This window comes from Rattus norvegicus, chromosome X, assembly GCF_021556685.1.
Source record: "Rattus norvegicus strain SHRSP/BbbUtx chromosome X, alternate assembly SHRSP_T2T, whole genome shotgun sequence".
In the NCBI taxonomy this organism is placed as follows: Eukaryota; Metazoa; Chordata; class Mammalia; order Rodentia; family Muridae; genus Rattus; species Rattus norvegicus.
In genome coordinates, this window is record NC_141554.1 from 28,209,788 (window position 1) to 28,234,283 (window position 24,496).

The 24,496-nt window shown below is 41.7% G+C and overlaps 1 protein-coding gene across 50 annotated transcripts in view; it reads left to right on the forward strand.

Moving 5' to 3' along the window:
- The window catches only part of Huwe1 (HECT, UBA and WWE domain containing E3 ubiquitin protein ligase 1), a 130,119-nt gene extending 110,379 nt beyond the window's left edge, over positions 1–19,740 (forward strand). For 42 of the 50 annotated variants that reach the window (XM_087600532.1, XM_087600511.1, XM_087600513.1 and 39 more), the window contains 24 exon segments: positions 466–753; positions 2,008–2,263; positions 2,485–2,615; positions 3,269–3,483; positions 3,566–3,854; positions 3,994–4,096; positions 4,860–5,406; positions 6,068–6,674; positions 7,614–7,732; positions 7,833–7,989; positions 8,687–8,819; positions 9,069–9,271; positions 9,956–10,083; positions 11,150–11,249; positions 13,113–13,271; positions 13,629–13,874; positions 14,256–14,373; positions 14,813–14,953; positions 15,505–15,792; positions 15,908–16,013; positions 17,130–17,247; positions 17,483–17,664; positions 17,944–18,134; positions 19,125–19,740. In XM_087600532.1, coding sequence (XP_087456658.1) covers positions 466–753; positions 2,008–2,263; positions 2,485–2,615; positions 3,269–3,483; positions 3,566–3,854; positions 3,994–4,096; positions 4,860–5,406; positions 6,068–6,674; positions 7,614–7,732; positions 7,833–7,989; positions 8,687–8,819; positions 9,069–9,271; positions 9,956–10,083; positions 11,150–11,249; positions 13,113–13,271; positions 13,629–13,874; positions 14,256–14,373; positions 14,813–14,953; positions 15,505–15,792; positions 15,908–16,013; positions 17,130–17,247; positions 17,483–17,664; positions 17,944–18,134; positions 19,125–19,227 — 4,928 coding nt within the window. In that variant the 3' untranslated portion in view covers positions 19,228–19,740. 50 annotated transcript variants of the gene reach the window in all.
- Positions 19,741–24,496: the final 4,756 nt, after the last annotated feature.

The window sequence follows — 24,496 nt, forward strand, 5'->3', positions numbered from 1 at the left end:
ATTCTAAAACTTAATAGGCAGAAGCAAGAAAAACAAAAGAGTTTGAGGACAGCCTGGGCTGCATGAGACCCTATCTGTAAACAACAGCAGCAATGTAGAATTCTGACTGTTTCTTGTTCCAAGTAGATGAGGAAATGTAAAGCTCTGTAAACTTTTATTAGATTTTTCTGGGTAGCCTTGCCCTATCTATGTGGTACTCTTCTACCTGGAACATAGAAAGGATTGCATTTTTTAGATCATCAAGAGTCAAATCTCTGGTCTTGAGACACAAATAGTATTGTTATTTAGCCTTCATCATTATGATAGGCCAACCAAGAGCTGTTTCTGGTAACAGATTGATTTGAGAAAGATTTTCATGTCTTTTATTTGAATGTGTCCATACCAGACTGCATATACTAATTGGATTCTTCCCATGGTCATTCGCTAAGTTCCCCTTAACCTTGAATATCATTCTTTCCAATAAAGATGGGACTCCTATGCCTGACAGCTATCCAACAACCCCCTCTTCAACGGATGCACCTACATCTGAGTCCAAGGAGACACTTGGTACCCTACAACCCTCCCAGCAGCAGCCAACACTTCCACCCCCACCATCCTTAGGAGAGATTTCTCAGGAACTGCAGTCGCCTGCTGAAGAAGTGGGAAACTCTACACAGCTATTGATGCCTATAGAGTTGGAGGAGTTGGGTCCCACAAGACCAAGTGGAGAAGCAGAAACAACTCAAATGGAATTGTCTCCAGCTCCCACCATAAGTGAGTAATACGTCAGCTTTAAAGGTGTATAAAAAGGAAAGAATTGCTATCTTTGTAACTTTTCTCTGCTTTCTCACTTAGAATTAGGATCTCAGAATCCTAGGTTTACACTTCAGCTTTCTTGGTTGAAGCTGAGATTTCTTCTTTGTGTCCTCTGTTAATTATTGTTGCATAGCTTAATGATAGTACTAGCCATTCATCTGGGCAATACTCGTTTCTGAACTATCATCAGGTTTGTTATTTAACTTCTTTGAAAATAAGTTTTCAAAGTTGGTGGTGCCTTCTTAAACTGAAATTTTTTTATGTCATTCAGTTTTTCTATCATTCACATACTTCTCACTTATTTAAAATGGTGCATCAGAATTCTTCTCAACAAAATATATTTAACAAAGCAAATTAAATTGAGTTCACTATACCATAATTTCTATACTATAGCCTGGAGAGATTTTTTTGTTTTGTTTTGTTTTTGGAGCCGGGGACCGAACCCAGGGCCTTGCGCTTGCTAGGCAAGCACTCTACCACTGAGCAAAATCCCCAACCCCTGAGATTTTTTTTTTCTTAAGATGCCAGTTTATTTGTTTTTGTGAAGAACTGTCAGTTTCTTTTCCTAATGTTGTGGTAAAAATAATCTGATAAGTTATTTTAAGGGAACAAGGGTTTATTTTGACTCTCAGTTCCAGTTTATATTCTGTCATAGTAGGGAGAGTCAGAGCAGAAACTTGAGGGAGCTGGTCACATATCATTATGCATAAAACAATGAATATATGCATGATTCTCTGTGCCCCTTCTCCAGTTGAACAGCCTAGTGTCCCTGGGAGTGCTACCACCCACAGTGGTAATTCCTAAAAGATGTTTTCAGGGGCCCATGTCTCCATGTCTTGGGTAATAGTAGATTTGGTCAAATTAATGATCAACAACCATCACAAGAGCCTTGTCTATTTAGATAACTGGAACCACTGACTGGCATGGTACCTGCAGGAAAACTGACAGTAACAAAATCTTTACCTCAGATATCTAGGGACATTGTTTCACAGACATGTGTAGAACAAACATGTAATAGATAGAAAAGTCTTAAGAAGAAATGTAAAAGGCAATTGAGATGGAAGAGTGGGCTATAGATAATCAAGTGGTGATGTAGACAAGTGAAAAGTCTACTAACTCCTGCAAAAGGAAACAACCCTACCAATGACCTTGACTGTTATTTAGTCTGGATTCAAAGCAGCCATCTAATTTCTCACTCTTACTTCCTTCTAGCCTCTCTTTCCCCAGAGAGAGCTGAAGATTCAGATGCATTAACAGCTGTCAGCAGTCAACTGGAAGGTTCTCCCATGGACACTAGCAGCCTGGCTTCCTGTACATTAGAAGAGGCTGTGGGTGATACTCCAGCAGCTGGCAGTTCTGAGCAGCCCACAGCAGGTAGCTCCACTCCTGGAGATGCCCCATCAGTTGGGGCAGATGTGCAAGGCAGACCTGATGTGTCAAGAGAATCCACCCAGCCACCTGAGGACAGGTAAGTACTATACAGCCAAGAGACTATAGTAATGCTTTAGAGGTTATTTCAAGCCAAACTCTAACTTGTTCACTGTTGAGCATGCTTTTTACACTATGATTAATGTGTCTTATTTGAGAAATGGGTATTAGGAATGTTTTTGTTACTTGGTTTCTTTTTTGTTTGCTTTTTTATGGGAAAATTGTATAAAGAACACCCTGAGACTGATTTCTTTCCCTTAGCTCCCCACCTGCATCCTCTGAGAGTTCTTCCACCAGAGATTCTGCCGTGGCTATCTCTGGGGCAGACTCTCGTGGAATTTTAGAAGAGCCACTACCTTCAACAAGCAGTGAAGAAGAAGATCCCCTGGCTGGTAAGTCCATGTGTGCCATAATGATAGGGTTTCTGTTTCCAAAAATTCTTTGCTTGGACATACCCTCCAAATACTTTCCTCCATGTATGTGTGTAAGCTGGGGGTGGGGGTGGGAGTCTTGAAGATAGAGTAGCAATAAGAGGATGCAGATGTTGCATAATAAAATGAGTTCCGGGGCTGGGGATTTAGCTCAGTGGTAGAGCGCTTGCCTAGGAAGCGCAAGGCCCTGGGTTCGGTCCCCAGCTCCGAAAAAAAGAACCAAAAAAAATAAAATAAAATAAAATAAAATGAGTTCAGACTTAGAAGTCAGGTTAGCCTTAGCTCGCTCACATTCTTCATCTGTACCATTTCCTACCTTTATAGAATAGGACCTTTAATATCTATAACCCTCACTGACACTGTTAGTCAGTTTTCCATTGCTGAACCAATGGAAATTAATGACTGAAATAAGCAACTTTTAAAAGAATGGATTACCTTAGCTCAGAGTTAATGGAGTTTTCAGTCATTGGTCAGTTGTTTCTAGGTCTCTGTAGTAGGACACTACATAATGGTAGGCATACACATCGACATGAAAGAGTCTTTATAAAGGTTGAGTAACAGCGTACACTATTTGAACTTAATTGAACTGTCGAACTATTTCTTTCTATCTCTAGGTATCAGTCTTCCTGAAGGTGTGGATCCCTCCTTTCTGGCTGCTCTCCCTGATGATATCCGTCGGGAAGTCCTTCAGAATCAGCTGGGCATACGTCCACCAACGCGAACTGCTCCCTCCACAAATAGCTCAACTCCTGCAGTAGTGGGGAACCCTGGTGTGACTGAAGTGAGCCCTGAGTTCCTGGCTGCTCTACCTCCAGCAATTCAAGAGGAAGTATGTGAGCAGGAATATGGTGAGAACAGACTTAGCTTGAAAATAGCTATATTTTGATTGATTGATTGATTTCTTTTTATAGGTGCTAGCACAGCAGAGAGCTGAACAGCAGCGACGGGAACTGGCTCAGAATGCCAGCTCAGACACCCCCATGGACCCTGTGACCTTCATTCAGACTCTACCCTCAGATCTGCGCCGGAGTGTCCTAGAGGACATGGAAGACAGTGTGTTAGCTGTGATGCCACCTGACATTGCAGCTGAGGCTCAAGCTCTAAGGCGAGAACAAGAAGCCCGGCAGCGACAGCTCATGCATGAGCGTCTCTTTGGACACAGCAGTACTTCTGCACTCTCTGCCATTCTCCGAAGCCCAGGTACAGAGGGACGCAAATGGGAGGGCTCTGCAATATCTTGGCCTTGTTTTACTTTAATTAACCTCTTTTTACTACCTGCTGTGTTGCTTGAACCCAGTTTCTTCTCACCAAATTCAGTTTCCTTTCTCTTTTCTTGTAGCTTTTACCAGTCGCCTGAGTGGCAACCGTGGGGTCCAGTATACTCGCCTTGCTGTACAGAGGGGTGGAACCTTCCAGATGGGGGGTAGCAGCAGCCATAATAGGTACCCTTGTCTTTTTTTTTTTCTTTAAAAAAAAAAAAACCCTACCATACTATCTTCCGGGTCCCTTAATTTTATAAGTAGAAAAACTAAAAGATTTTCTGGCAGCCTGGATGACCATTCTGGGCTGTTTTCCTTGAAATGAGTAGACAAGCAAAACCCTTCTAAATTCCCTTATTTTCAGAGTACCATAGCTTTGACTGGGCTTAGCTGAAAGACCAGACTCAAAAAGGCAGGCTAGCAGTGGACACTAGTTATGGGTTAACAAAATAGAAAGTGGGAGCCTACTTGGCCTTAGGACTGCAACAGATAAGCTAACAGCAGTAGGGAAGAGATACTTACTGAATAATGAAGCACAGTAGATTTAACATTCTAGAACAATTATGGAAGAGATCAGTCCTTAGAAAAGAATGACAGCCCCTTAATCTAGAGAAGGCAAAAGCAAGCACTGGGTCATCGACCTTAGATTTTCATCACTTGGTAAATGATAAAAATATGAATCTCTGCTCACTTCTCAGTGGTCTTGTAATTAAAAGCCAATTATCTGATTCGTTTGAGCCTCTCGCTCACAATCTCAATATTCAACATCCTTCAGGGAAAGAAGTTGTAAAGTACCTGGTATATGTTAGATACACAAGAGAGTTGTTGCTGTGGATTGTTTTGTCTTTTTTTTACAGTATCCCTGGCATTATCCCACTCATTCTTCTCATATACCTGATCCTAGTGCTTTAGCTAGTGTTACCCAGAAACCATGCTCTGTTTCCAGGCCTTCTGGCAGTAATGTGGACACACTCCTCCGCCTCCGAGGACGACTCCTTCTAGACCATGAAGCCCTATCTTGCCTTTTGGTCCTACTTTTTGTGGATGAGCCAAAGCTCAATACTAGCCGTCTACACCGAGTACTGAGAAATCTCTGCTATCATGCCCAGACCCGCCACTGGGTCATCCGCAGCCTCCTGTCCATTTTGCAGCGCAGCAGTGAGAGTGAGTTGTGCATTGAGACACCCAAGCTTTCCACGAGCGAAGAAAGGGGCAAGAAGTCAAGCAAGAGCTGTGCATCAAGCAGCCATGAAAACCGTCCCCTGGATCTGCTCCACAAGATGGAGTCCAAAAGTTCCAATCAGCTCTCCTGGCTCTCAGTATCAATGGATGCTGCTTTAGGCTGTAGGACTAACATATTCCAGATTCAGCGTTCTGGAGGGCGTAAACATACAGAGAAGCATGCAAGCAGTGGTTCCACTGTCCACATCCACCCCCAGGCTGCTCCTGTTGTCTGCAGACATGTTTTGGATACACTCATTCAGTTGGCCAAGGTGAGGAGCTTGAAGGAATCCTTGACCCCAGGGCTTTCTGGGCATCAACACCTTGGGTGAGATCTGGACAGTAAAGGGCTAACGAATCTCTTTGTTTTTTATTTTATATTGTGCAATTTGCTGTTTCTGAGAAATTGTCCAATAAATCACTTCGTGGAGTTTTATCTTTGTTCTTTATAATTTTTAATGTACTACCTCAGTCATTAAAACAACTGTTTGCACTCTGTATGATTCTTATTTTACAGATAAAGAAGCTGAGATTCAGAACACTTAATGACTTTGTGGTTTGACTAGAAAGTGACAAATTCGGTATTTTTTTAATAATAAACAGTGCTACACAGTATTGGGGATCTACCTGTACTAGGCACCAAGCAAAATGCATTACCTCATTTAATACCAACAACTTTGCCAGGCTGTGTTGTTCTCCTTGTTTCCTAAGTGCAGAGAGACAAAAGATTTAGAAAAGATTGGTAATTGATGTGCTGCTTCAAAGTCTTTCTTTCTCTAGGCTGCTTCACCATCTACTGGATAAAAGTCATATAATCCATCTGTCCAGAGCTGTTAAAGAAAAGGAAGAGTCTGAGAAGCAATTGTCTTTTCCTGTCAGGCTTATCCTTTACAGAGGCCATTTAGATAGAGCCTATTCTTCTTTTCCCTGCAGGTATTTCCCAGCCACTTTACACAGCAGCGGACCAAAGAAACAAACTGTGAGAGTGATCGGGAACGGGGCAGTAAGCAGGCCTGCAGCCCTTGCTCCTCACAGTCCTCCAGCAGTGGCATCTGTACAGACTTCTGGGACTTATTGGTAAAACTGGATAACATGAATGTTAGCCGAAAAGGCAAGAACTCCGTGAAGTCAGTACCAGTGAGCGCTGGTGGTGAAGGGGAAACGTCCCTACACAGCCTTGAAGCCTCTCCACTGGGGCAGCTCATGAACATGTTGTCACATCCAGTCATCCGCCGGAGTTCTCTCTTAACTGAGAAACTCCTAAGACTCCTCTCTCTCATCTCAATTGCTCTCCCAGAAAACAAAGTATCAGAAGTGCAAACTAACTCCAGCAACAGTGGTTCCTCCACTGCTGCCACCTCAAATACATCTACTACCACCACCACCACTACTGCCACTGCTCCCACGCCCACACCTCCTGCTGCAACTACCCCTGTCACTTCTGCTCCCGCTCTGGTTGCTGCTACAGCTATTTCCACCATTACTGTAGCTGCTTCTACCACAGTGACTACCCCCACAACTGCTACCACTACTGTTTCAAGTAAGTGTTACAAGTCAAAGCTATGGGGGTTATGCCATGGCTCCCACCTTGCTCCCACTTCATATCCAGATAGTTTTCCCTAAATGATTATTGTGAGGGCAGGATGTTCATTCTTTTTTTTTTTTTTTTTCTTTTCTTTTTTTCGGAGCTGGGGACCGAACCCAGGGCCTTGTGCTTGCTAGGCAAGTACTCTACCACTGAGCTAAATCCCCAACCCAGGATGTTCATTCTTAACCCTTCTCCCCATACCACCACAGTCTGCGTGTATGGTGTATGCATGTATACACGTTTGTATAAAGCCAAACCTCTGGCTCCACCAAAGGGGGTGGAATTAAGTCCTATTCATCAAAGATTTCTAGACTATACAATAATAGACTGAATGAATAAAGTGTGATTTAAAGTAACAGGTCATCTCAGGAAGTAGAGAAAATAAGCCAGGTAGGAGATGAGTTAAGAATTGTCTGCAAGGGCTGGAGAGATGGCTCAGTGGTGAAGAGCACTGACTGCCCTTCCAGAGGTCCTGAGTTCAAATCCCAGCGACTACATGGTGCCTCACAACCATCTGTAATGGGATCTGATGCCCTTTTCTGGTGTGTCTGAAGACAGCTACAGTGTACTTATATAAAAAAATAAATCTTTTAAAAATTGTCTGCAGAGTAAGTTTTAAAGAATAAGTTGTGGACTATGTATGATGGGGGAATGATTTAGAGAAATACTTAGGATTTTTGGTCACCTTACAAGGCATAGTTAAGAATTTAGCTCAGTGGTAGAGTGCTTCCATGGTATGTATAATATCCTAAGTTCAATTCCCAGCACACAGATTTGGCCTTGACAGATAGGTTGTCATTTTCTCTGCTTTGCCATTTTGAAGGCCTATACAGTGCAGCACTTCCAGGCTTATGCCATCACCGAGCTTTAATATGTTCTGTTTCCTCGAAGCTTCCACTACTAAAGGCAACAAATCTCCAGCAAAGGTTGGTGAAGGAGGCAGCAGTAGTGTAGACTTCAAAATGGTATCCTCTGGCCTCACTGAAAACCAGCTACAGCTCTCTGTGGAGGTAAGTCTAAGCTCTTTTATACCTTCTGAAGTTGAAGGAAAGAGGTAGGCATTTCAGTTCTCAGGTTAGGACTTAATTACCTCCCCTATATTTTACCTAGGTGTTGACATCCCACTCTTGTTCTGAAGAAGGGTTGGAAGATGCAGCCAATGTGTTACTGCAGCTCTCTCGAGGGGACTCTGGGACGCGAGACACTGTTCTTAAGCTGCTACTGAATGGAGCCCGTCATTTGGGTTATACCCTTTGTAAACAGATCGGTAATAATGTTAAAGCATTATATTCTGTTTTCTTATAAGCAACACACACACACTCACACTAGACCATGCTCCTAAAGCACAGCTCTTGTTTTCATATTACCAGCAACCGTTATATAGCTAGTCATCTATGCTTAGTGAAGAAGTAAGGGAATACAATTCATTACTGTTATGAGAACAAGAAAACCTGCTTTTTTTTCCTCCCTAATAAGTGACTATAAGAGCTCCATGATAAAGTTGGAAAGACAGCTTTTCTCATCTTAAAAAATATACCTACACTATGATCAGGTTCAGGAATTATACTCAGAATAATGCCCTCTTTTGTATAGTTTTGAGGATGCTAAAGTTCTACCACTTTAAAATTGTTCCTGGGTGATACATGATTATCTCATAGTCCCATAGCATCCTTTGAGAAAGGGTAAGAATACCACAAAACCTGAGTAAGTTTAAAGACCTACATAGAACTTAGATAATGATCTGTCTCCAGAAAAGGTCCTTTTTATTTTCTATACCAAAACTGCATTTTGTATAGATCAATAAGACAGTCTGATGAATTGGTAGTCCCCAAGTGGTTAGTCTACAGAAGAAATAATAAATAGAAAATTTTTCTTTTCACTTAAATTTCCTGCAAAGATGTCCTGGTAAGGTTCTGCTTTCTGCTTTAAGGAAATCTCTGAACAATTGACTCCTGCCTACCCAGGTACCCTACTCGCTGAACTACGGGAATACAATCTGGAACAGCAGCGGCGAGCCCAATGTGAGACCCTCTCGCCTGATGGCCTACCTGAGGAGCAGCCACAGACCACCAAACTGAAAGGCAAAATGCAGAGCAGGTGGGTGTGGGCTAGAATTTGGGACATTTGAAAAGTGACCTTTGCTAGTTTTTCTGTTCGTTTTCATATCTGTAGGTGGTTTTTCTATTTGTTCAATGACATACTTGACCTGGTGTTTTTGAAAAAATTCTCCAATGACTAGTGCTATCTTTATAAGGTTATTTTCTCTAGTTAATACCAGAAGCTCTCCTTATTCTGAGTATTTATACCTTGATGTCAATATACCTAAGCCACCTCTACACTATACAGGTTTGACATGGCTGAGAATGTGGTAATTGTGGCATCTCAGAAGCGACCCTTGGGTGGCCGGGAGCTCCAACTGCCTTCTATGTCCATGTTGACATCCAAGACATCCACCCAGAAGTTCTTCTTGAGGGTACTACAGGTCATCATCCAGCTGCGGGATGACACACGACGAGCTAACAAAAAAGCCAAGCAGACAGGCAGGCTAGGTATGAAAGTAGAGTGTCTAATTGAGGATGGTGGGGGGATGGATCCAGAGTCCCTGGGAGTGCTGGGCTAAAATGTCCTGTTTGTTTCTATTTGACCTTTCCACAAAAAGAAAACACACACACACACACACACACACACACACACACACACACACACACACACACCCGCTGCTTCCACAAAAAGAACACACACACACACACACACACACACACACACACACACACACACACACGCTGCCGCCGCCGCCGTTTTAAAGTATCAAATGTTGATTGCTGTACTGAATAACCCATTCAAGTTATCTATCTCAGATTGAGTAGATCAAGTTATAATTGAGGGATGATTGAAATCTGGCAAAGAAATGGGGAGACCAACATTTCTCTGAGAAAGACTTATGAGTGTTTGCTTTCTGCCTCCTTGAATTCTCTTAACTAAAATATTTGCCATGTTCTCAGACAGTGGCTTCTGTCCCATAGAACACTCTACATGCCACCATCCATTTGTCTGGCATCATTTCCCCTGCTCCTCTCTACCTCTACCTTGGAACTTGATTATGAGGATACAAAACTGCCTGAACTAAAACTCATATTCAACAAGATGCCTTATGGCATCCATGAAGAAGAAAGGATTTTGAGCATTCCCACTTTCTACGTTTTATATCGTGGCTTCCTTTTTCCCATTTCTAGGTTCCTCCGGTTTAGGCTCAGCTAGCAGCATCCAGGCAGCTGTTCGGCAGCTGGAGGCTGAGGCTGATGCCATTATACAAATGGTACGTGAGGGTCAAAGGGCGCGGAGACAGCAACAAGCAGCAACGGTTAGCATGATGCCTGTGGCCCCTCATTCATTTCTCTACCCTCCTTCCTGCACCATGTCATCAGTGGGAGTTCATTGCTCATACCTTGTATGCTTTTGCATTGTTTGCTAAATGAATGCCTCTAGACAGCAAGGTTACTTTCTGTTGGTGTTTCTCTTACTCTTCATTTACTGGTTTGTATTGATACCTGGTTGAATTTAAAGCTTGGCCATCATACCCATTCCCAGCTATCCAGTTAGTAGTGTTGTGCAAATTGTCTTATGCTCAGTGCCTGGGTTCTGAAGGGGATGTAGGGTTAAAAAAAATTAGTGTCATGAAATTAATGCAAAGACAGCTTTTAAGTGCTACCCTTGAAAGTCCCCTGAGCTTGGTATATATTATCTATGGTCACTATTATCTACCCTGGCCTTTAATCTCAATACTCAGGACAGAGGCAGGTGGATCTGCCAAGGCCAGCTTGGTCTACATAGTGCGTTCCAGGACCAGAGAAACCCTCTCTTAATAAATATAGTATATTGCTGGTCACACTGGGCATATAGTACAGAATTTGGGGGAATGACTCCAGCAGTGGTAGAAAGAAAAAGAGCTGCCCTCTGGGTATTTTTTTCTGCACAGTATCCTGTCCTACCTGATAAAGACATAGCTTAAGTACCCCACCTATGGGAGATTATACCGAGTTCAGTTTGAACAAATAATAATAACCAAAATCTTATGTTCTACCTACCTTAAGAGTATGTACACAAACAGAAACTGGTCTAGAAAACGTCTAATTTTTGTCTATATTCAGAGCATCAGTGTAGGGGTAGAGTGGGATATGAGTGGGAATTGGGTAGGAGCAGCTTATAGAGAATGCAGGCATCCAGGGAGCTCTTGGAGAAACCTGCAAGCTCATAGTAAAAAAGAAGTATGCATGTTATTCTTTTGATCCAGGGAGCTATATACTTTGATAGCCAGGTAGGAGAAGGTAGTTTCTAAGCTCAATGTATGAGACATTCAGGGGCCAACCTCTAGTCCTGGAGGAAAGCAGAGTTGCACCTTTTATGTGACCTTTTTTCCTTTTATCCAGTCGGAGTCTTCTAACCAGTCAGAGACATCTGTCCGGAGAGAGGAATCACCCATGGATGTGGACCAGCCATCTCCCAGTGCTCAAGATACTCAGTCCATTGGTCAGTACTGCTGCTGCTTGATTTTTTTTTTAAAGTTCTAATGGACCTATAAATGTAAAGTCAGCCTGAACAACATAGGGAGAACCTGTCTTTAAAGTAGCAGTTTAGGGTCTGGCAAGATGACTCCTCAAGTAAAGGGTATTTGTACTTAGCACCAATCCTTGACAACCTAAATTTGAGCCCCAGAACCCACATGGTCAAAGGGGAGAGTACTAATGACCTCAAGTTTTACTCCAGCGTGTGCCCTATGTGTTTGTGCTAAATAAATACATAGAGCTGAGGCAAGATTGAGCTGTTCATATACCAAGCCTGCAGCTACACAGTGAGACTCTATCTTAAAAGGAGATGAATGAGCTGGCTTAGCAGGTAAGGGTACTTGCTTATAGTCATTACCAAGTACCCCTGGTACTTAACATGGTAGGGGGAAAAAAACTCCTTCAGATTTGCCCTCTAGTTTCCATAGATGCCATGGCACACACACACCCCCATACATATACATATATAAATAAGTGAGAAAATGTTACTATAAGAAGAATAAAAGGAGTCAGACATGGTGCCACATGTCTTTAATTCAAGTACTACAGAGACAGAAGTGGGCATATCTGAGTTCAAGACCAGCCAGTCTGGTCTATATACAAAGTTTCTGGGCAGCCAGAGATCCTGTCTGAACCCACCCCCCCCCCCCCCCAGAAAAAAATAAAAGAAAGAAAAGGAGAAGAAGGAAGTGTAGCATATTGTACATGAATATGGCATGTTCATCAAGTCTTGGCTCCCCCATTTGTTAGCTCTGAATTATAAGGCATGATTTATTTAAAGCAATACTGTTGGGGTTGGGGAAACAGCCAGTGTCCAATGTAGGTAAAGTGCTTGCCATGGGGGATGACTTCAATCCTAGGTCAAAAACACCTGACATGGTAACACACACACTTACAATCCCAGTGCTAGAGAAAGCCAAGATGGGCAGGTCCCTAGGCTTGCTGATAACCAGGTTAGTGAAAGACACTATTTCAAAAAAAACAAGGTAGATGGTCCTAGAGCAATATTCAATCTATGGGTCACAGCCTCTTTGAGGGTTGAATGACCCTTTCATGGGGGTCTCCAAAAACAGATATTTATATTATGATTCATAACTAGTAAAATATGATTTATAACTACAAAGTAGCAACAAAATTAAGTTTATGGTTTGGGACACCACAATTTAAGGAACTTTATATGTGTAATACTTAACCAAGTACCTGGCACATAGTAAATGTGGCATTTTTCAATAAGTTACGTACCAAATATTTTTGATGCCCTTTAAAATTACTTGAAAATAGTGTTCTTCTAGGACACCCAGTTTTGAAATGCTTTATTGAATCATCTGAACATTGGGCGGTAAATATTACTAAGGCTTCTTAAGGGCTTTAAATTGAGACCAGTAGACTTAATTTAAAAGGCATGAGACTTTTATTTAAAATTATTGAGTCAAAATATCTAATTTGTATCCTAGCCTTATTTTTAGAAAAAGAAAGGAGAATGCAAGCTGATTGCAAAGGCGGAATTTATCAGAATTTAATGAACATAATGTCCTAAAACATATTTGTACCGGAAGACAACTTTCATAGCACGTTGCCCTTAACTTAAACAAGAGATTCCTCCTTGGCTAAGGAGGCAATGACAAGACTGCACAATATATGGCCTTTGACAACTTAAAAAGAGACTAGTATAATTGAGGAGTTGAATTTGATATTTAATTTACCTTCTAGATATTATTCAATGAGTAATACTGGCCAGTCAGTCTGTCTAGTGTCCTGTGCTTTTGTTCTGGGAAAAACTCTCAAGAGAGACGCTCTGAAAGTTTCTGACTGTCCTTTGTGTGTCTAGTGGTCTCAGATGGAACACCACAGGGAGAGAAGGAGAAAGAGGAGAGACCACCTGAGTTACCCCTGCTCAGTGAGCAACTGAGCCTAGATGAGCTATGGGACATGCTAGGGGAATGTTTAAAGGAACTGGAAGAATCTCATGATCAGCATGCAGTATTAGGTGAGTTGCTCTCCTGAGGTTACAGATTCCCAACCCCTTGGTCTGCTCTTGGACACTTTCTGCCAAGTAGTGGTGGTGGTGATTATCTTGCTTTTTAAGTTTGTTGGACTCCCTCTGTATGTCTGTAACAAGAATTCAAAAAGAATTGCCCTTTCTCTTGATAACTCTGATACTTGAGATTTCTCTTTATAATTGATTGCCTATTTTGCTTTTCTCTGACTTCTCTTGGCTTTGTATTACCCTGCAAGTTTTCATTATTCCATGTTTTGAATTTGTGATGTGGTTATATAGGAAGGTGTGTGTGTTTTTATGTTTAACTTTGTAAAGTGTCACTTTGCTGTCATTGCTATCTTGTAGTGCTACAGCCTGCTGTCGAGGCCTTCTTTTTGGTCCATGCCACAGAGCGGGAGAGCAAGCCTCCTGTTCGAGATACCCGTGAGAGCCAGCTGGCACACATCAAGGATGAGCCTCCTCCACTTTCCCCTGCCCCCTTAACCCCAGCCACTCCATCCTCCCTTGACCCATTCTTCTCCAGGGAGCCCTCATCTATGCACATCTCATCAAGCCTGCCCCCTGACACACAGAAGTTCCTTCGTTTTGCAGGTACATGGAACTCTTAGACCCATGAATAAAGTATTTTATCCCTATCTAATTAAGCAGAATGAAAGAGTCCACAAACATACTTGCATACAAACACCTAACACACACACATACAGCAAAAAGTTGACCTAGTAATGACAGGAGAGTTCTGCTGTAGAAGCTCTTCTACGTTTGCATTCCAAAGGATTTGGGTTTTATTATAAATCCAGTTGTTAGAAATGCCCAGATTTCATATTCACTCCTTAGGAGTGGGCCCTGACTTTAGCTATTTCCTGATTTAGGCTCCTAAAACAAATAAAAGCAAGTTGGTTGCTAGTATACTGTTTTGTAGTTTCTTAGGAACTATATAATATGCTGATTCCTGCTGTTATCTTTTTCTCTCAGAGACTCACCGCACTGTGTTAAACCAGATACTTCGGCAGTCCACCACCCATCTCGCTGATGGACCTTTCGCTGTCTTAGTAGATTACATTCGTGTCCTCGACTTTGATGTCAAGCGCAAGTATGTGCCCTGTTCCTGGCATGTGTTGTGATGAAGAACTACATAAATGATACCTGTGTCGCCTCCCAAGGGGGGGGGGGAAGCTATACTTGTTCTAGGGTTATAAGGGTTTTTTGGTGGTACTACATTTCTAAAGTCTCATCCTATCCTTTAGAGTCATAGTGGTGGTGGTACAGTCAAAATGAGACTCTAGACTCCTTGGTATCTCTGCTCCTTCTATGCCCATAAGTGTCCTTCCTAATAGAAATCTAACAGTCTCTGTGATCACTTATTCAGTAAAAATAGGAAAATTTTGAATTCATAATAAATGATCTAGCCCAGCTGTGTAAGGTTAAAAGATGAAAGGGAACAAGCGTGTCCCTGTTTTTCTTCTGAACAGACAGGTATAAATTTGCTTTGTCACCCCCAATCCTACTTCCTTCCTTTTCTACATCCTAAGATATTTCCGCCAAGAGCTGGAACGTTTGGACGAAGGGCTCCGGAAAGAAGACATGGCCGTGCATGTCCGCCGTGACCATGTATTTGAAGACTCCTATCGTGAGCTGCATCGCAAATCTCCTGAAGAAATGAAGAATCGATTGTAAGAACTTGGGAGAGAAAATAGCCAAGATGGTTCAGGGCCTATATGCTATATGGTAGCAGTGGCCTAATCTGGCCCCAAGTTTAGGAGAAGTAGTTAAAAAACTCCCAGTAACATTCTGGCTTAGATGATGATATTTGAGCTTCCTGCTTTTGGACTTGGAGTGCTGGTTGACCTTTTGGCTGACTTAGTCACCAAGCTTTAGGCAGACAAGGATGTGGGCTTAGTATATCAGGAATAGATTAGATATCTGCCTGCAAAGCAGATTCGTAACCCTGGGTTTAGGAGGCTCCATGTGCTTGAGTGCCCCCACCAAGTCATTAATTGTTCATTGGTGGATTATGAAGCCACCTGGAAGAAATTGATAGCTTGCAGCAACAAGTATCACAGAGGTTTTCCAAACCTCTCCTGGTACTCACTTCTTCATCTAACAATGGACTCTCCAAAGTCAGATTCACAGAATCTTTCCTGCTTACATGATGATGCTACATGAATGGTCAGATCTGTCGTGGCTTTCTGCACAGCTCTCTCATTTCTGCTCTCTTGTGCAGGTATATAGTGTTTGAAGGAGAAGAAGGGCAGGATGCTGGGGGTCTACTGCGAGAGTGGTACATGATCATCTCTCGAGAGATGTTCAACCCTATGTATGCCTTGTTCCGTACCTCACCTGGTGACCGGGTCACCTACACGATCAATCCATCTTCCCACTGTAACCCCAACCACCTCAGCTACTTCAAGTTTGTTGGACGAATTGTAGCCAAAGCTGTATATGACAACCGCCTCCTGGAGTGCTACTTTACTAGGTCTTTCTACAAACACATCTTGGGCAAATCTGTCAGGTGAGGTTGTGCTAGTCTTTAGACTGCTTTTAGCCCTAGTACTCTAATATCCTTACCACCCTTTCCTGTCTGTTCCTCAACCAAGCCATGACCCTATCTAATTGCATTTTTCTAGGTATACAGATATGGAGAGTGAGGATTACCACTTCTACCAGGGTCTAGTTTATCTGCTTGAAAATGATGTCTCTACATTAGGTTATGACCTCACCTTCAGCACTGAGGTAAGTTGGGAGATATATTTGGGGAACACCTTGGAACTGACTGTATCAATTGAGAAAAGACTTGTCTTTATCAAACAGAAAATAGAATGGATAAAATAATCCAAGTTTTCCTAGTTTCTCAGTGGGTAAGAGCATGTTTTGCAAGCCTTATGTATGGCCTGAGTTCAGATCTAACACCCATTTAAAAAACCAGGTATGGCCATGTTCTAGTACACAGTGCTCCGGGAGTCAACACAAAAGAGGATCACTGGAGATAGTCTGACTGCTAGTTTAGTTCCAGGAAGAGACCTTGTCTACGGAATAATAATGCAGAACACACAGACAACATTATCCTCTGGCTTCTTTATGTGTACATATTCTCTTTTTTTTTTTCTTTTCTTTTTTTCGGAGCTGGAGACCGAACCCAGGGCCTTGCACTTGCTAGGCAAGCGCTCTACCACTGAGCTAAATCCCCAGCCTGTGTACATATTCTCATACAAACCTTCATTCATACACACATGAAATAGTTTTATTTATGTATACGCCCATGTGTTCAGGTATGTACATACCAGAAGTAGACATTGAATCCTGTGGAGTTGTAGACCTCTGAGCAACCAAACATGAGTGCTGGGAACCAAACTTGAGCCATCTGGGCACCGCCACGCCCGCCACCACCCCCCTTTTCAAATGTGTGGAAAAAATGTTCCAGGACACATAGAACTCAAAGCCAAATCAGTGAGCTTTGAGTTCACTGAGAAACACTCAGAAAGTAAGGTAGAACATAGTAGGGAAAGAAACTCATCTTTGACTTCTGTGAGTAGGTGTGTGCACACACACACACTGTCCCAGTGCTTAATTCAGTCCTAAGAACAGTTCATTATAGAAGAAAATTAAAATTACCCTTTTCTCATTTGTTTTAGGGCCAAAGACTTAATTTCCTTCATTCCATCCTTCAGCTTTTTCTTATGCAGAGGAGCTCTAGGCTAATGAATAGTGAAAAACAAATAGTTAGCTATGGTTTTGCCTCATCTCCCTGTCTGGGACATAACAAGGAAATAGGGTGCATTCCTGCACCTCTGTGTTACTTGTAAGCCAAGCCAAACCTGATATTTATGATTGGTATCTTGAATGTTCTAGGTTCAAGAATTTGGAGTATGTGAGGTTCGTGACCTCAAACCCAATGGAGCCAACATCTTAGTAACAGAGGAGAACAAGAAGGAATATGTACACCTGGTTTGCCAGATGAGAATGACAGGTACGAGAAGTGTCCTTTAGGATAGATCTCTGCTTGTTCAAGGAAAAGAGGTCAGCCTTTTATTTCACCACAACACTTGACCAAAATAAGACTTCATCTATTATCCTGTAGGGGCCTAGAAACAGTGGTAGGTAAGGCAGGAAGATCTGTCCGTGTCAGGTGTCAAGTTGAGGCTGTATTATAATAACTCAGTTGAGTTGTGTGCGTTCTGATTCCATTTTTATTCTTTCACCAGGAGCCATCCGCAAACAGCTGGCAGCCTTCTTAGAAGGCTTCTATGAAATCATTCCAAAGCGCCTCATATCCATCTTTACTGAGCAGGAGTTAGAGCTGCTCATATCAGGGCTGCCTACCATCGACATAGATGACCTAAAATCTAACACTGAGTACCACAAGTACCAGTCCAACTCCATTCAGGTGAGCTGCTGCTAGCAGAGGTGTCCCCATACTCTGATAAGTGTTACACTTATCATCAGTAGTGCTAGTTTATGAATAACAGTATGCCTATGCCTCTTTTTGTTCTTCTGGAGCTGATGTTCTCACCCATCCTGTGAAGGGACATTCCACAAAAGGGGCTTGACTAATATTCCAAGTCTACTGCCATTCCTGATCTTTTTTTTTTTTTTTTTTTTTTTTTGCCATTCCTGATCTTTACAAGCTCTCTAACATTGGTGTTTTGTATGTCTCTTCTTACAGATCCAATGGTTCTGGAGAGCATTGCGTTCCTTTGACCAAGCAGACCGTGCCAAGTTCCTCCAGTTTGTCACAGGTACTTCCAAGGTGCCCCTGCAAGGATTTGCTGCCCTTGAAGGCATGAATGGCATTCAGAAGTTTCAGATTCATCGAGACGACAGATCCACAGATCGCCTGCCTTCAGCTCACACATGGTTAGGAAATGACATTTTCCTTTTCAGTGATTGTATTGCGCTTGTAGACTTGATAACTTCTAGACAACTACCCAAGGCTGGGAGCACAAGTATTGCCTAGCCTACAACCTTATAAACCTCAGTTTATTGAGTCTATAGAGGAAGTTGAGGTGAGCAGATAGGCTAAACAGAAGACTGGAAAGACATTGACAAATAGCACTTTCAGGAATCGTGGCATATTCCAAAGCTTTGCCTGGCTGGGAAGGGCTGGATATACATGGTTCAGTGATTAAGAGCTCCTTCTCACAGGACCAGAATTTAGTTCTCAGCACCCATGGGAGTCAGTTTGCAACCACTGTAACTCCCAACTGCAAAGTATATAATGCCCTTTTCTTGATTTTATAGGCACCTCCAGTAACATGCATATATATACCCATACATATACATCACTAGTGAACCAAATGTCTCCTTAAAGGCAGTTGTTTCTTAGAAAATGTTATGATTGGAGGTAAATAGTTCAGTTGGTTAAAAGTACTTTTCCAGCACAATACATGATTCTATTCCTCATACCACATAAATTACATAAAGTAGTGCATACGTGTAGTGCTGAGAGGCAGGACAATCAGAAGTTTCAAGTTTGAGGCCAACCTGGGATATACAAGACCTGGTCTCAAAAAATAATTTTAAAAAAGCTAAAAACTAATAGATGGGGGGCTAGATTAGCAGGTAAAATACATACTGCTTTTGGAGAAGACTCAGATTCAGTTCCCAGCACCCACATGATGGCTCACAACCATCTATAACTGCAGTTCTCTATGCCAGCATCAGCAAGCACATAGTATGATGGTGTACATACATCCATTCATGCCAGTTTTGAAGCCAAATTAACAGGTTGGAGAAAAAGTGGGAGAGTCAGCAAAAAGCAGTAGTACTGGCTCAGAAAAGAACAGAAGGTTGGTAATACTGGGATTCATTTTTCTTTTCTCATGGATTAATCTTTTTTCGTTTTAGTTTTAATCAACTGGACCTGCCTGCCTATGAGAGCTTTGAGAAGCTCCGCCACATGCTACTATTGGCCATCCAGGAGTGCTCTGAAGGCTTTGGGCTGGCCTAATAAATAAGGCCCTGCCTACTTCTGTGGGGTTTTTCTACCATTTTTGGACCTGGGGAGGGGGGGGGGGGTTTAAAAGATCCAGAAAGAAAATGTCAAAATCCAATAAATGAAATTCACCAACTCACCATGTGTGTGTCCCAGCTGCCCATCTTCCCTAGTGCATACCTGTTCGCTTCTCATTCTCTTTCCTCTACCCTTTCCTTGCCTTTCCCTTTTCCATGCCGTCCATGATCCCCACCCCATGTGTTAAGAAGGCAGTTGCCTTTGCAGGGACCTGTTTGTCCCAACTGAACAGTGTGCTCCTCAGATTCTGTGTTCAGAAGGATTTGCTGCATTGAGACTTGAAACCTTTGGATAGGGGAAAAATTATATATATATATATTTTTTTGTTCTGTTTGCATTTCTTAATTTGTGCTTGGAATGTGTTGATGTGCACAGCTAATGATTCAATGCGAGACAAGATTGGCATCTGTGTTGTGGAGGTTTCAAATAAAGAGCACTCTTCATAACTCACTTTTCACAACGGAGTTTTTTTCAAACAAAAAATATTTTGAAAAAAGTCAAACCCTCTTATACACAAACTAGATAAATGAACTTTCCAGAAAACCATTTCTGCCCTTTCTGCTTTAACTTCCTTCTTCCATCAGTTTCCTCAGAGAAAAGACTGACACACACCAGGAATTGGGGGGGAATTTTTGTTATTTAAGATGAGATCTGCACTCAAGGCAGTGGAACACACTGCAGCAGAGTTTACTCAACCCACACAGTGTTTCATTTGGTAAACATTTGTGATAAGTTTAATTTCTTTAAAGTTTTGGTTCCTTCCTAGTAAATTTTAATAAGCAAAATATTTGACTAGCTCTCCACAAGATAACCTTTTTTGGTTTTTTTGTTTGTTTGTTTGGTTTTTTTTTTGTTTGGTTTTTTTTGTTTGGTTTTTTTTTGTTTTTGTTTTTTGGTTTTTTTTTGTTTTTTTTGTTTTGTTTTGTTTTGGTTTTTTTTTTTTTTTTTGGTTTTTTTTTTTTTTCTTTTTTTCGGAGCTGGGGACCGAACCCAGGGCCTTGTGCTTCCTAGGTAAGCGCTCTACCACTGAGCTAAATCCCCAGCCCCACCTTTTTTGGTTTTGTCTGTCTTGTTATTTGTTTGCAAGTATTCAGAGATTATCTAGTAGTCTCTTGTGGTTTTTATTCTCTACTCAGCACTTTATCAGACTTTGATGGTTCCAGCCTTGGACAACAACAATTTAATAAAAATTTAATTAGAAAAACAATCCCGGGCTGGAGAGATGGCTCAGCGGTTAAGGGCATTGACTGTTCTTCCAGAGGTCCTGAGTTCAATTCCCAGCAACCACATGGTGGTTCACAACCATCTGTAATGGGATCCGATGCCCTCTTCTGGTGTGTCCGAAGACAGCTACAATGTACTTATATATAATAAAATCTTTAAAAAAAAAGAAGAAAGAAAGAAAAACAATCCCAGGATTGGGGATTTAGCTCAGTGGTAGAGCGCTTGCCTAGGAAGCGCAAGGCCCTGGGTTCGGTCCCCAGCTCCGGAAAAAAAGAAAAGGGGGAAAAAAACCCCAAGTAGTGTTTGTGTGTGGGGGGGGGTTAATATTCATTGAGGCATTATAGCTTAAAGGTTTTTTGTTTTGTTTTTCTCCCCTATTGACAACGTCTCATAATAGGTGTGGGAAAGCAAAAGATGTCCTTACCTTCATCCTATGGGCCTGATAAATTGGCTGGCATTTTCTTTCTATTCAACATTAGGTGTCTTGTATTTAACCTTGCTCTGACAACTGAGAAGGCAGTTGTGTTGTCCCTATCTCAGAACATCTTGTCTGGGAGGAAGCAATCACCTCTCTGACACATGCAGAATACTAAGGTATCTGAGTAGACCAGGCAGCTTTGTAGATTCTCCCAGTTGTTAATGGCCTTGAGAACATGGTAAAGTTGGGTAGGAGTTTTGCATTTAAGAAGGAAAAGAGCCATCTAGGTTGAGCCTGAGCCAGTTGTAGTAAAAATAAATCACATCTGCCTTGAGCAAAAGGATAAAAATTTTATTTAAAAAAAGGATAGGAGTCCCAAGGAAGAATTGTCGGGTCAACAAGAGCTAGTTCTAACTTCATACGGTTGCTCCCATCTGTTACTGAAGAACCAAGACAGCTGAGGCAGGTGGATTGCTGTGAGCTAAAGGCCAGCCTGGGCAATAGAATTGAGACCCTGTCTTATTTACTCTGATTACCGAACTAATACAGCTCAGTCATACGCGTTTGCCCAGCATATGCAAGGCCCTAGATTTGGTGACCAGCACATCACAAAAGAATGGAGTGTGTGGATTTGAGGTTGAGGGGACTGTAGGAATGAAAAATATAGGTAGAATCCTAGGGAAGAATTCTTACTAGACTTTAAACCTAACAAGAGGCCTAGTTATACTATTCACATAGACTGATATATAGAAGATATAAAATTGGAATATATTTATAAAGTAGGATCATAATGTACTAAAAAATATCAGTTGTAATATGCAGCATCAGTGGTAAGCAAAAAAAAAAAGTCACAGTCCATTGTGTTAGATGTGATATACCTGTAGTTCAGCTGCTTGGCAGACAGGCCCTAAGATTACATGAGCCTAATAGCTTTGAGAGCAGCCTGAGCTCAAAAAGTTGCAAAATAGGCCAACCATAATTGTGTATGCTTGTAGTTCCAGCTCTTGGGAGATAAAGTATAGCCTGGGCAATGTAATAAGACCGTGTCTCAAAACATTACAAAATATTCCTATGCATAAAGGATCTGAAAAGCTACATAGATAAAAAAAAGTACTGTTTAATGTCCAAGATGAGTGAAAAGCAAAATGAATAGAAACGTAGCTAGGAAGAGGTACACAACGGGCTGCAATATCACATGATAATTTCTTAAACTGGGTATAGCTGGTCATATAGATGTTTCTATTCATACTATATACTGTGGTACATTAAGATCTACAGTTTTAACATTAAGATCTGCCCAGCCTGGCAATCCTGCCTCAACCTCCCAAGTAGTTGGTCTGTAATATACCTGCTACTTTGCCTAGCAGTGTTTTTTATAATGTGCCTGAGTGTATCAGTGTACCATGTTTGTGCAGTCCCAGAAAGTATGTTAAGTCCCCTGGACTGTATTACAGATGATTCTTAGCATCCATGTGGGGTCTGCTGAAGAACAGCCAGTGGTTTCTACCACTGAGACAACTCTCCAGCCCCAGCAGCAGCACCATTTTGATAACAGCTTACTAAATTTCACAATGCAGAAACTAAAATGTAGAGTCTAGGTTCAATTCCCAGTTGGGTGAAAAGAATGAAGTGAAGAAAGTGAGTTGACATAATAGAGGAGATAGTAGAACTCTTTCAAATACAGTCATTTAGAAAACAAACCAGCTGTGTCGTACAGGCCTATAATCCCAGACACTCAGAAAAGTGAATAGAGACTCACACATACCCCCTCTCAAAAATAAATGAAATGGGGAGGTAATAGAGTAGAGAAGAGAAAGAAAAACATTACTTTTACAACAGCAACTAAAATTACAAAAATAACTTGGAAGTAATGTGTTCTTATGGAAAAACTATGAGAAGCTTAATAAATAATGAAGCTAACTGGTTATCCATGTAGAAATACAATCTAGTTGGCCCCTACACACAATCAACTGACAGGGTAAACAAGGTAGAAGCCAGAATGAAAAGACCGAAGAATACAGTCTTGACTGAGCATTCAATGCCCTATGGCCTAATAGAAGCCAAACGTAAAAAACCTGTTGGAAAAGGAATGACCTTTTCCTTAAGAATGGGAAATGCAACAGTGCTATAGGAAGATAGGAAGTTTGCTCTGTGCTTTGCACTAAATGAACGCTTAAGGTGAAACAGAAGCTTACTTATTTAAACAAAATATAGGCAAGCTAGCTCATGAAATACAGAAAAATCTTGCTAAGGCTAAAAACTACAGAACACATAATGGGGAAAACTGAGGTAGATGGCTAATAAAATATTGAAGATAGCATAAACAGAATCATAAGACAAACAGTCTAAAAATACATTTCTACACCACAACATGTAAGTCTTGCATGTATTTTTTTTTTCTACTTCCCTGAAGCGCAGGGTCTTATGTACCCCAGGCTGACATTGAACTCACTTATATAAATGATTTTGAGCTTCTAATTCTGCCCCTGACTCCCACCTGCTGAGGTTACACCTGACTTTATTCTTCTTTTAAAGTTTTTTTTTTAATTAACTACGTTTATTGGTGGGGCTGTGCACACTTGCTAATATACCTGTGGAATTCAAAGGACAATTTGCTGGCATTGGTTCTCTCCTTCCCCAATGTGAGTACCAGAGATCAAACTCAGGTCTTTGGGCTTGGCAACAAGCACCTTTACCTATTGAGCCATACGTATTTAAGTTTCATTTTTCAGAATTTGGAGTTCTGGGGGGGTTGGGGGTTTGGTTGGTTGGATTTTTGAAACAGGATTTCTCTGTATAGCCCAAGCTATCCTGGAACTTACTTTGTAGATCAGGCTAGCCTTAAACTGAAAGATCCACCTGCCTCTGCCTCCCAAATGCTGGGATTAAAAGCTTGAACCACCACTTCCCCACTGTTTTGTTTGGTTAGTTTGGTTTGTTTCTAGAAGAGAACATGATGTAGAGGGAGATTTAGGGTAAATGTGATCAAATTACATTGAAATGTGTTTCATGTAGCTTTTGCTACCCTGCCTTAATCCCCTGGTGGACCAAACTACCAGCCCTCTCCCAGAGAATATTGGATCAGCAGATGAAAAACAGACACACACAGTTGCTCAATTTAAACTTGCATTATTGGCTCAACTGCTGGGTACCTCCAATCTTCCAGTACTCCCAGCACAGCACCCTAAATCTGCACTGTTTCAGTTGCTCAGCCACCTTTAGTCCCAGGTCAACATCCCCAACCTCCTGCCTGTTAAGTAGCCTGTGGCTGCTCCACCCGAAATTTCACATGGCCGGTTGGCTTTTCTCCCTCCAAACCATGGTGAGTTCTTCTTTCTCTCCTGCATCTCCCAGCTTGCCTGTGGGAGTCTCAAAGTCCCACTATTCCTTCTCCCCAGCAATTGGCCTGTGGCATCTTTACTAATAAATCAAGAACCACTTGGGTCACAGGACCTTAGCATCAGAGCTACTCCTACAGAAATCACTAAAAATGCTGTGTTTAAAATATTTTTATGTGTGTATGTGGAAGAAGCAGGTATGTGCAGCACATGGTTCCAGGTGCAC